Below are 12379 nucleotides of genomic sequence, written 5' to 3' on the forward strand. Positions count from 1 at the left end.
CCATCTTTAGTATATGCCCATATAAGCTTGTCTGGCCTGTTGGGGGATTGCCTTGTTTTGAGAATAATCTCAACATCAGTAGGACTGAAAGTTTGACGCAACAGATTCTCATTCCATGTGCCAGTGTGATGATCAAAAAGATCTTCCACCTTCAGAGTAAGATCAACCACTGAGTTCTCTCTATAATTTGGGCAGCAAGGGATTTTGTCAATGATCCACTTGTCCCACCAGACGTTTGTGCTTGAGCCATCACCAATGGACTGAACCAGCCCTTGTTTGAGCACTTCTCGTCCATGTAAGATGCTCCTCCATGCAAAAGAAGGCCGTGATCCCAAGTTACTCTCCATGAAAGAACAGTTCTTGAAATAACGGTGCTTGAGGACACGAGCGACAAGCGAATCTGGGCTGCTCCAAATACGGTAAGCTTGTTTTCCTAGTAGAGACTGATTGAACATCTCTAGATCCTTGAAGCCCAAACCACCTTCATTCTTGGATTTACACACCTTTTGCCATGAGACCCAAGCGATTTTTCTCTTATTAGAACCACTGCTCCACCAGAACTCAGTCATTGCACTGACAAGGCGGGCACATGTATCTTTGGGGAGGTGGAAGCAGGACATAGCATAGATGGGTAGAGAGAGACAAACTGACTTGAGTAAGATCTCCTTTCCCCCCTGAGATAGCGCTTTTGCGAACCAACCATTCAACCTTCCATGGAGTTTGCTTCGAATGAAGCTGAGCAGTTGTCTCTTCGAGCCACTAAAGCACTCCGGCAATCCCAAATAAGTTCCTTCTCCTCCTTTCTTATCAATATCAAGGATCCCTTGAACTTCAGTCTTGACATCAGCAGGGACTTTAGAGCCAAAAATCACAGAGGACTTGAGAGGATTAATCAACTGCCCTGAGGCATCACCATATCTCTTCAGGCACATCATAATCTCTTCTGCCTCCAGTGCATTCGCCTTACACATCAAGAGACTGTCATCGGCAAACAGAAGGTGATGCACAGCAGGACCCGAAGCTCCTAGTTTGATACCATGGAGCTTACCCAATTCCGCTGACATGTTTAAGCCGTTAACTAGCGCCTCCGCACATAGGATGAAGAGGAAAGGAGAGAGAGGGTCACCCTGACGGAGACCCCTTTCTGGTTTGATGAAACCGTGAGAAGCCCCATTTAACAGTACTGAGTATGAAGCCGTACTAACGCATGCCATGATCCAGCGAACCCACTCCCGTGCAAACCCCATACGCTCTAAAAATGTCTCAAGGAAACACCATTCCACTCGATCATATGCCTTCGACATATCTGTTTTGATCACCATGTATTCCTCAGAAACGCCATCTTTAGTTCTCAGGGCATGAACCATTTCATGGGCGATAATGATGTTGTCAGAGATTAACCGACCTGAGACGAAAGCACCTTGAGTTTCAGAAACCACCTCTGGTAGGATGACCTTCAGTCTATTACATAGAACATTGGAGATGATCTTATACTGCACAGAGCAAAGACTGATAGGTCTGAGGTCCTGCATCCGGTTTGCGTTCAATACTTTTGGGATGAGGCTCAACTGTGTGTGGTTCCATCCTTCGGGGATCACAGCCGTAGCAAAGAAGCTCTGAACCTCTCTAATTACTGCAGGTCCAACTATATGTCAATATTTGTGGTAGAAATTTCCATTCAGACCGTCCTCCCCCGGTGCACTACCTCCATCAATACTCATAGCTGCCTTTTTAATTTCCTCAGAAGAAACTGGAGCAATCAGTCGTGAGTTCATTTCTTCTGTAATCCGACTCTGGAAACCATCAAACAGTGTCTTCAGATTATAAGGGTTGGTGCTTAGGAACAGCTCTCTGAAATACTCAGCCGCTATGTTTCCTTTAGAACCTTCAGAGAAATGCTCATTACCAAACTCGTCAAACATCATAAGAAGTCGATTCTGGACCTTCTTCCCTTTAACTACATTGTGGAAGTACTTGGTGTTGCGATCCCCTTCCCTAAGCCATTCTTCTCTGCACTTTTGTCTCCAAAACCTCTCCTCCTCCATATAGGCTTCAGCTAGTTGTTTCTTGATCCGTTTCAGCACCGCTCGAATCGGATATAGTTTGGAGACTTCCTTCTCCAGAGCTGCCTTGAGCCTCAAGATACGCTCATGGGAATTAAGATCACAAGATTTTTTCCACCTGGAGATACCTCTGCGCACCTTAGAAATGCGATCCATGATACACACCGGATCCCCAGAGTCCCCCCATCCCTGAGCAACAACTTCTTCAAAACCTTGACGGTGAAGCAGGCGGTTATCCAAGTAAAATCTCCCTCGTTTTAGTTCTCGTTGTTCCAGAACGAAACCAATCAGTATACGTCTATGATCAGAGCCCCACATATCTCCATACTCCACGCTCGATCTTGGAAACAAGTTAAACCATTCATCGTTGCCAAAGCACCTATCGAGGCGGCACTGGACCCAAACCATCTCTCTCCAGCCTCCCCACGACAGAACATTACCCGAACTCCGCAGTTCTCTAATCTTACAGCTCCTGGCCATGTCCCTGAAGCCCCAAAAACTGGATTCTTCTCTCACAGCACCACCCAGTTTGTCCTCATTTGACATTAATTCATTAAAATCACCTACCAGCAACCAAGGCTCATTCCTGCTCAGCCCAATCTCCACCAATCGATCCCAAACCTCTTGACGTCTTTCTCTTACTGGGTCTCCATAAACACACGAAAGAAAGAAAGACATTGATCGAACTGACACCTTTAAATCAATAATCCTCTTATCACCTGAGAGAATCTCAACTCCATAACTACTTTTCCAAAACACTGCCAAGCCACCACTAAGACCGAGAGGCTCAACCGTGTAGATACCATCATAACCCAAACTTTTTTGTAAATCCGAAATGTACCCAAACTTCTGCTTTGTTTCCATCAAGAACATAATATCCGGGAAGAACTTGTGACGAACTTCCCGAATGATCTGAACTGTCTCAGTGCTTCCTGCACCTTGACAGTTCCAGCACCAAACACTCATTGGGGCAGCAGCGGCTTCACACTGGAAGCCACCGTAGGTTCTGATGTTTTCAGGTTTTTATTGTCTGAAGCGAGCAAAGGAGAAGTAGATTTCCTTTTCGTGTTGCGTTGAGAAGATGCGTGAGATGTGCCCACTTGGTCCTCTGTTGCAGCACTGGCTTTCGGAGTCACTTTCCTTTTCCAGGAGGTGGGCCGTCGGCGCATTGTTTTTTTCTGACTCAGGCTTCCGGAGGCTCGCCCCTCCAGCGAGGGGCCAAGCTGAAAACCCGTCGAAGTCAAGGTTGGAGCAGATAGAGCCGAAGAGTATGAAGATGATGTCTCTTGTTCTTCTCCACGAGAGGTTGTTGGTATGCCAGAGATCATCAGGGCATTGTCAGTCTGTCGTTGCAGCAGCTGAGAGAAAGATGGTTCCGTGTAACTAAAAACATGGCCTTTTCCTTTATCCAAATCACCCGAGATTCTTGTAAGTCGCACTGAGGCCTCTGTTTTGTTGTCTTCAATTCCTTGCCGAACCCTTTCAATCCTGGCCATTCTCTCTGTTGGATCAGAGTTTGAGATGTACTGCATAGCCATTTTCAAGTCTTGTTTAGATAGCTCCGGGAACAAGGGTGGAAAACCAGGTGGCCCCTCCAAGATCTCAACTGGACGTGTCGCATTACGCTTGCTCTGGGCTATCGCCACTTCCTCTACAGGATCAGGGAGCACTCTCCGTTCAGTCTGAGCACCTTTCCTCAGCATAGGACATCGGATCTTTTCATGTGTTAGACGCAGGCAATGAAAGCATCTTTTGTGTATCTTCTCGTATTCAAACTCAATAGTGACCACCTTTCCAGGTGTGCTCAGCTTCCGTGTTGCTTTCAGTGGCTTAGTGGTATCAAATATCCCTTGCGCTCTGATGTAGTCCTTCGTATGAGATACCTCAGGGTCATAGGCAATCTCCTCCACTTCTCCAATTTCCGAAGCCAGTCTAAACATTGTTTTAACAGTGAAGAAATCAGCTGGAATATGTCTGATCCGAATCCAAAGGCTCATATTCTGGAGAAAGTTCTCCGGGGGGAAGGAAGACCACCGTTCTATAACCATTGCCCAGTGGTTATACGACCATGGGCGGTCCTTCAGGACCGTCGCTAGATCCTCTTCGCGCTGGAAAACAAATTGAAATCTGTCTCGAGACAGCGCAATTCCACGAACTCTCCCTTACACACGCCAAGCCGTTGGCATGTAGTCAATCATTCTTTCCATTGATTGACACTCCGGATTGAGAAGACGACCCAGTAAGCTTTTTTTCATTCTCATCAAAGACTCTGTACTGGGGCTATCAGGGAGGACTAGAGGTTCCTCATCTTCAAGAGACAATGCTCCAATGGCTTTGTGAAGAAAATCGGCCATATTCTCCGCGGTGGTGCTGAAGCAGTAGACAAGGTTACGGCGAGGGGGAAGATTCTTCGGAAGGAGGTCAAGAGTGATTATGGAGAAACTCCCATTGATTACGCTATATTCTGCCACAATCTTTAGGGAATTCATTCAGATTTGGAAATTCTTGATTGCTAAGAGAGGTATAAGAGGAAAGATGGACAAATAAGGGGAGATTTTCCTTTGGTTTGATTGGGGAGAATCGCGAAAAGGAAATTGGGGATGCACTTCCCAAAAACAGAATACCGTTGCCAAGGGCCGGTAATTGAATTTCACTCACAGTGAGGAAGAGAAAAAGGAAAGGGAACAATGGCAATAAATTCACCGGGAATCGCCTTCTTGAGAGAACGTATTTAACGTTTGGTTTGGAATTTAAACCGAAGATTTTTATTCTACATTGGGTATCAAAGGCCTTCTCCCTCCATTTAGCTTTTTTCATTAATTTATTTAAAAAAACTGTTGACAAATAGTGGAAAGACAAAAGAAAATTACACTGAAGAAGCTCTCTCCAGATCTCTTCCATGGCGACCTTGATTCATTGTCAGTGATCACTTTTCTTAGTTTCTATATCTCAAGCGATGCCGAATCATAGCTCTAGAAGCTCGGAGAAGTCGTCTCTGTTCCGGAGATCCAAAACGTTACCGACGGGATCATACCGAAGATTTACAACTCCTCTCATTCCGACTTACAGATACGACTCCGCCTCTGATCTTCGACGGGACGGTGACGGTGGCAGCTGCGACAGTGATACCACTAACTCCGCGGTGGCGGTGCTAAACTCTGAATCGGCGCCGAGTCAAGTTTTGGCGACTCAATCACCGAGTCAAAGGATCACTAAGCTGTGGACTCATTTTTCTCTTACTCATTGGGTATGTTATTTTTTTTTCTCTGTTCAAGCAAAGCCTGCATAGTGAATTGTTTGGCGTTTTCTAATGTTTTTTTTTAACTCTTGTTGCAGCTCAAATTGATTTGTTCATTTTCTTTTCTTTACGTGATGTTTCTTAGAGCTAAAGTTGCAAAACTAGAGGTATGTTTCTTTCCTTTTCTTGTTATTCTGGTCGGAACTGGACACTATGTTTGATAAAAACCTCAGACTTTTGTTTCTGTATTAAGTTTACAAGAGAGAGAAAAGTTTTTTTTTTTTTTTTTTATTTAAATTGGTGTTCTCCCAACTTCTGCCTTCTTGTTACAGGCAGAGAACTCCATCCTTTTAACAAGATGTAGCAGAAGCAGTAGCAACAACGAAAATCTACAGCTGGAAGATGTTAATAATAGAGCTGCTGTTTTATACAGTGTGATTATGACTATAGCCTTACCCATTTTGTTGTACATGTATCTTGACGATCTCTCATACGTCAAGAATCTACTGAAACGAACAAACAAGAAGAAGAAGAAAGAAGAAGAGGTTCCCTTGAAGAAAAGAATAGCTTATTCATTGGATGTGTGTTTTTCAGTATATCCATATGCTAAGCTACTCGCCCTTCTCTTCGCAACAGTAGTTCTTATAGTATACGGTGGCTTAGCCTTGTATGCAGTCAGCGATTGTGGGGTCGATGAAGCCCTTTGGCTTTCGTGGACTTTTGTGGCGGATTCGGGGAACCACGCTGATAGGATAGGCGTCGGACCGAGGATAGTTTCAGTGGCTATAAGCGCAGGAGGCATGCTGATATTCGCTACAATGCTTGGACTCATTTCAGATGCTATCTCGAAGATGGTGGATTCTCTGAGGAAAGGGAAAAGCGAAGTCCTTGAAAGCAATCATATACTAATACTTGGATGGAGTGACAAATTGGTAATTTGTGCTTTTTGTGTAACGTTGGCAATAAAATAAAATAAAATAAGCCTAGAAACAGAGAAAATCATCATGTATTTATGTGTAGGGTTCCCTTTTGAAGCAGCTGGCAATAGCAAATAAAAGCATAGGTGGAGGTGTGGTGGTGGTGCTAGCGGAAAGAGACAAGGAAGAGATGGAGACTGATATTGCCAAATTCGAATTTGATTTGATGGGAACATCAGTTATATGTAGAAGTGGTAGTGCACTTATACTCGCTGATTTAAAGAAGGTCAAGTTTCTAAAGCTTAAACTGCAACAAGTCTTTCTTGGTGGTGAAACATCTGACAGTGAAATGTTTGACAGGTTTCAGTTTCAAATGCGCGTGCTATCATTGTGCTTGGATCTGATGAAAACGCTGATCAGGTTGTTTCTTGCTCTCTCCATCACTATGGTAATTTTGTGAAATATTAATCGCTTTAGTATAACTTAAACAGAGCGATGCACGTGCGTTAAGGGTGGTTCTCAGTCTAACGGGAGTGAAGGAGGGTTTGAAAGGGCATGTTGTGGTTGAAATGTGTGATCTTGACAACGAGCCATTGGTAAAGCTTGTTGGTGGGGAGCGCATTGAAACAGTTGTAGCTCATGATGTGATTGGACGCTTAATGATACAATGCGCTCTTCAACCTGGTCTTGCGCAGGTTAGTCTCTCAAGCAAACTAGATGAGGCAACTCCATCTTTAACTCTTCTTATATTACCGTTGTCAGATATGGGAGGATATATTGGGCTTTGAGAATGCCGAATTCTACATAAAGAAGTGGCCTCAGCTTGATGGTCGCCGTTTTGAAGATGTCCTCCTTTCATTTCCAAATGCTATTCCCTGCGGAGTGAAAGTTGCAGTGGATGGGAAGATAGTTTTGAATCCGAGTGATAACTATGTTCTGGAGGAAGGAGATGAAATACTTGTTATAGCCGAGGATGATGACACTTATGCTCCTGGTTCACTTCCTGAGGTTTGCTTCCTTCCTCCTATGTAAATATATGCATACAATTGTTGGACATCCTGAATCTACTTTGCCATTGACAATAGGTATCCTGTCAAGCTAACATGATTTCATAGTATAGTTATATCAGTTCATCATGTACATAGAGATGTGTTCACATTGTAGGTGCGGATGTGTCATTTTCCAAAAATGCAGAATCCTCCAAAATATCCAGAGAAAATACTATTTTGTGGTTGGCGCCGTGACATTGATGATATGATCAAGGTGCATGTTATATAAAATATGAACTACAGCACTAAATACGTTGATTGTAGATATACTATTTTGTGGATTATATACTTTCCTATTCCTATAGGTGCTAGAAGCTCTGCTTGCGCCTGGATCTGAGTTGTGGATGTTTAATGAGGTTCCAGATCAGGAAAGAGAGAAAAAGCTGACAGATGCAGGATTGAATATATCCAAATTGGTGAATATAAGACTTGTGCATAGGCAGGGAAATGCGGTAATTAGGCGTCATTTAGAGAGTTTACCTCTAGAAACTTTTGACTCGGTGAGTTGTTTGGTTTCTTTTTGCTTTATCTGGTTGATGTAGCTTGAGAATACATATGCCATGTTACCAAATCAAATTGCAGATCTTAATTCTTGCAGAACAGTCACTGGAAAACTCTATTGTTCATTCAGACTCCCGATCTCTTGCCACGCTTCTCCTTATTCGAGATATACAGGTACATATCCTATGGCTTCTAATAGGGCTGTTTCAATTGGGATTTCAGTCAGTAACGGTTTGGCTTTTTGTTTTTCGGTATTTTGATTTATAAAAATTAACTATCATATTAAAACTATACTAAATTTGGTGTGACTCGGTTGTATACTATCTATATATGTTTATTCGGTTTTATACCAAAAGAGACCATAACTATATTTATCTTTAATTTATATTATTAAAATCAAATTTATTAAAAGATTTTTTCAGTACTCTAAATTTTAAATATAATGTTTGTTTTATTTAACTAGTACAAAATAATTAGTTTAAAAAAATTATTATAATTTTAGTAAAGTAAAAAAAAAACTTAGTATATCATAATATTATTAAATAACTAAATTGTAGCACAAATGTGTCAATAAAAACTTTAAGTTAAAACAAATAACAAATTAGTCAAATTGACGTCTTAAATATCAAAGTTAAATCAATAAAATAAGTATATATATATATATCAGTTATATTATATAATTTACATATAATTGTACTATTCTATTTCAATTAGTCCATTTATTCGGTTTATTCGGTTTGATTGATTAATATATTTGAACCATATTCATACACTGCATTTTCTTAAAAATAACATTCATTCCATTAATACGGCATTACCAAACCCAAACCACTTTCTCTATTTCAGTTCGGTTTTAATTGATTCAGTTTTATCGGAATGAACACCTCTACTTCTAAACAAAACAAACATGTTTTGGGGTTGTCATTTACATCGCTTCGTGCTCTTATATACCATTTCATTTCAGTTAGTTTTTTTAGTATATGAAGATCTTTATGTATGCCTGTCCCAACAAATATATTACTAATGAGAGCTGCTATTTTCCTATGTTAATCGACAGTCTAAACGGCTTCCCTGCAAAGATTCAAAATCAAACGTGTTCCCAAGTAGCTGTTGGATCCGTAAAATGCAGCAAGCTTCAGATAAATCCATTGTGATAAGTGAAATTCTGGACTCAAGAACAAAGAACCTTGTCTCTGTCTCCAGAATAAGTGATTACGTACTATCCAACGAGCTAGTTAGTATGGCTCTTGCGATGGTCGCAGAAGATAAACAAATAAACCGTGTTTTAGAAGAGCTTTTCGCTGAGAAGGTACATAAGAATGTAACGTGCTTTGCCAACTTGTATCAATTTTCTCTGATGAGTATTGTTATTTTTGCTGCAGGGTAACGAATTGTGCATAAGACCTGCAGAATTCTACATATATGACCAAGAAGAGGTTTGCTTCTATGATATAATGAGAAGGGCTCGTCAAAGACAAGAAATCATAATCGGTTATCGCCTTGCGGGTATGGACCAAGCTATTATAAATCCTTCAGATAAATCAAAGCTTAGAAAATGGTCGCTTGATGATGTTTATGTAGTCATTGCTTCCTGTCAGTAACTAACAAAACCGTAGATGACCTCTTCATGTGTTTACACCTAATCTCTGAGTAATAGAGATTTACTTATTAGAGCAACCCAAAAAAAAACAAGAATATAAACCATTTGCATTTTATGGAGACATGGTAAGATGAAGAAGAAGAAGAAGAAGCAATCTAGACTCCAAATATTACGACACATTTTCATTGAATCACAAAGAAACAGAGAGACAATTATTTGTTGTACACAGAGGCGGCCCTGGACAGAAGTGGAAGAAGCTGGTGCTTCCGGCCTCTACTAAATTATCAATTATATCGGCCACATAAATACATATATTCTTCAATAGCTCAAGCGGTAAATCAGAGTATTAATGTAGAGGAGGTGGAGAGTTCCACTCATCATATATCAATTTTAAAAAAAAAAATTCACTTTTTATAGAAAGTGAATATAAATAGGCCATGTATTTCAGATTTGCTTCCAGCCCAATAATAACTAGGACCGGCTCTGGTTGTACAGTTCAAGCGAAAACACTCTTGAATCAAATGAATATCTTGTTTTGGTTCTTCTTTTTTATGAAAGATACAAGTTAAATGAAGTTAATTGCAGGAGAATCCACAATTAGTAAATAATAAAAAATAGAAGAGTCACCTGTTATGATATGTGATTGATCAGAGAGTAGCATCAAGAGCATACTCCAATTGATACGACTTGGGGACTGTACATACCACGTCACACCACTCGATCTCCCCCCAAATCTCATCGCCACTGTTAGGCCTCTCAAGAGTAATTACCGCACACCAAACAACCTTTTTCTTATCGCCACCGTTAGGCACAAGCTCGGCCCACACAACCGCCAACTTTCCACCATAATCAACCAACTGAAAACCATAGCTGACAAACTTAGGCAGTCCTTTCAAACCCTTTAACTTCCTCCAGTGCCCTGCCTTGGTGTCATACCATTTGAACTCTCCAGAACGATAACGGTACAGTACCTTTTCAACCACGCAACAAGAAAACCATCCCAAACTCGGTTTCCAACCCCAAAACCTTTCCCATTGACCGTCTTTGGGTTTGTAAGCCGAATCACCAGAGGATCCAAACATGTAAACTTTTTTTCTAACCACTAAGCTTACAAAAGCGGGAGGGGTCGAGACCGGAGGGGTCGAGAACTCAGGGTCCCAAGTTCGAGTGTTTGGATTGCAGCCTCTTGTTACGTATATCTTTCTATCAAGGACATCGACCATTGGGTCCACCCACATGTTTCCCGGCTCGCTTGAGGATGGAGCATCCTCAAGGGGGCCGCCAATGTTGTAGATATCATTGGAAGGTCCTCCAATAAGACCAGACCAGTGCGCTGGAGCAGAATGGGGAACTGAGGTAGGAACCAAAACATTCCCACTTGACCCGTTAGTCACGTTTCGGTCAGGTTTCAGGCAGAGAGTGAACCAGCGAGGGTTAGGGTCATGATCGGACCCAAAGCACACATAGAGACAACTCTGGGTGCGGCCTAATGTGGATCGGATCCTGTATAGCTCCGGTGAGGCGATGAGTGATTGAAATCTTTTGGAGACGAGGGTGAGTGTTGGGTAGTGCAATGTGGAGACGCGTGCGAAGCAGGTCAACAGCAAATCATCTGGAAGCGAAGGAAGTGGGGAGGATTGCTCTGTCGTCGCCTTACCTTTCCTATCTGGGGAAGTCATTGGTCGAATCAGGGAGAAGAAATCGCTATTTATAAACTTTCAGGTCTCACGCGATTGCCCGTCAGAAAAATTCTTGAGACGTCGTCAAATGCGTTGTGAACTTGGTCAAATGCGTTTTGGATATTAAAATGTGGGAGGAAAATTATTTGATACCAGTGGTATTCCGGCTCGTAGCGCCGGATTCGTATATTTTTTTTTCTTAAATAAATTTACAATTCATTCTATAGTCTTAAGAAAGATTTACGCCCACAGACACAATTCATCTTATGAATTACACTTTAAGCCACTTTAGTCATAGTGGACACTTTCTCTTAGTGCAATGTCTAGCTTAACCCTCAACTCTTAGTGAAAATGGGTTTCATGAATTCTCTAACCAGAATAATTGGTTCTTGGTTTTCCTAACTAGTAACAATAAAACAAATAATAGATTTTTCACTCTCATTTTGTAGATTCCAAGAGACAAAATTTATCTTTCCCCCGACTTCTTGTAGATCTAGAAACTCAAACTTCAGAAACCCTAATCAACTTTCTAAAAATCAGATCCTCTCCGGCGATAGTCGATTTCGTCATCAACCAAGGCCAACCACCGTCGATTGAGAAAAACCCGCCATGGAAGGTGATTTACGTTTCGTACTATGTCTCCGCCGCCGTTGTTTCTTCATGGAAGGTGATTTACGTTTCTTCATGGAAGGTGATTTACGTTTCTTCATGGAAGGTGATTTACGTTTCTTCATGGAAGGTGATTTACGTTTCTTCATGGAAGGTGATTTACGTTTCTTCATGGAAGGTGATTTACGTTTCTTCATGGAAGGTGATTTACGTTTCTTCATGGAAGGTGATTTACGTTTCTTCATGGAAGGTGATTTACGTTTCTTCATGGAAGGTGATTTACGTTTCTTCATGGAAGGTGATTTACGTTTCTTCATGGAAGGTGATTTACGTTTCTTCATGGAAGGTGATTTACGTTTCTTCATGGAAGGTGATTTACGTTTCTTCATGGAAGGTGATTTACGTTTCTTCATGGAAGGTGATTTACGTTTCTTCATGGAAGGTGATTTACGTTTCTTCATGGAAGGTGATTTACGTTTCTTCATGGAAGGTGATTTACGTTTCTTCATGGAAGGTGATTTACGTTTCGTACTATGTCTCCACCTCTAGCTTTCACTCGATCTGAGACTGCTCCGCCGGATTAGCCTCTCCAGCTCTTCATCCTCGACCATTGGTGAGTCACACCATGAATCCATAAACTCCAATCCATTCTCAATCGTGTTTCTATGTTCCTAATTTCATAGATTTATCTAACAGATTCTTATATGAAAAGTTAGTTTCTCG

General features: G+C 41.5%; 3 protein-coding genes across 5 annotated transcripts; 1 reads left to right on the forward strand and 2 right to left on the reverse strand.

The window, feature by feature from the left end:
- Positions 1–3025: 3025 nt before the first annotated feature.
- On the reverse strand, positions 3026–4111 carry LOC106323522. Its single transcript, XM_013761630.1, has one exon. It carries the CDS (start codon positions 4109–4111, stop codon positions 3026–3028), a length of 1086 nt encoding a protein of 361 aa, XP_013617084.1.
- Positions 4112–4899: 788 nt separating this feature from the next.
- On the forward strand, positions 4900–9572 carry LOC106322669 (probable ion channel POLLUX). 3 transcript variants are annotated; one of them, XR_001266488.1, is made up of 12 exons: positions 4900–5310; positions 5400–5468; positions 5634–6233; positions 6322–6504; positions 6579–6638; positions 6710–6913; positions 6981–7226; positions 7383–7481; positions 7573–7767; positions 7866–7942; positions 8826–9077; positions 9151–9447. XR_001266488.1 is itself a non-coding variant. In XM_013760767.1 (12 exons), exons 1-12 carry the CDS (start codon positions 5020–5022, stop codon positions 9367–9369), a joined length of 2511 nt encoding a protein of 836 aa, XP_013616221.1. In that variant the 5' UTR covers positions 4901–5019; the 3' UTR covers positions 9370–9572. The 3 variants fall into 3 exon arrangements, 2 of the variants coding, with proteins under 2 accessions (XP_013616221.1, XP_013616222.1); XM_013760767.1 differs by having other exon boundaries at positions 4901–5310; positions 7850–7942; positions 9151–9572; XM_013760768.1 differs by having other exon boundaries at positions 4901–5310; positions 7413–7481; positions 7850–7942; positions 9151–9572.
- Positions 9573–10001: 429 nt separating this feature from the next.
- On the reverse strand, positions 10002–11176 carry LOC106326168 (F-box/kelch-repeat protein At4g39550-like). Its single transcript, XM_013764191.1, has one exon. It carries the CDS (start codon positions 11045–11047, stop codon positions 10016–10018), a length of 1032 nt encoding a protein of 343 aa, XP_013619645.1. The 5' UTR covers positions 11048–11176; the 3' UTR covers positions 10002–10015.
- Positions 11177–12379: the final 1203 nt, after the last annotated feature.

This window comes from Brassica oleracea, chromosome C2, assembly GCF_000695525.1.
Source record: "Brassica oleracea var. oleracea cultivar TO1000 chromosome C2, BOL, whole genome shotgun sequence".
In the NCBI taxonomy this organism is placed as follows: Eukaryota; Viridiplantae; Streptophyta; class Magnoliopsida; order Brassicales; family Brassicaceae; genus Brassica; species Brassica oleracea.

Coding starts and splice junctions, on each gene's coding strand:
- LOC106326168 (XM_013764191.1), bottom strand. CDS start 11,047: ATGACTTCCCCAGATAGGAAAGGTAAGGCGACGACAGAGCAATCCTCC.
- LOC106322669 (XM_013760767.1), top strand. CDS start 5,020: ATGCCGAATCATAGCTCTAGAAGCTCGGAGAAGTCGTCTCTGTTCCGG. Junction 5,311..5,399: donor ATTTTTCTCTTACTCATTGG/GTATGTTATTTT, acceptor CTCTTGTTGCAG/CTCAAATTGATTTGTTCATT. Junction 7,227..7,382: donor CTCCTGGTTCACTTCCTGAG/GTTTGCTTCCTT, acceptor TTCACATTGTAG/GTGCGGATGTGTCATTTTCC.
- LOC106323522 (XM_013761630.1), bottom strand. CDS start 4,111: ATGGTTATAGAACGGTGGTCTTCCTTCCCCCCGGAGAACTTTCTCCAG.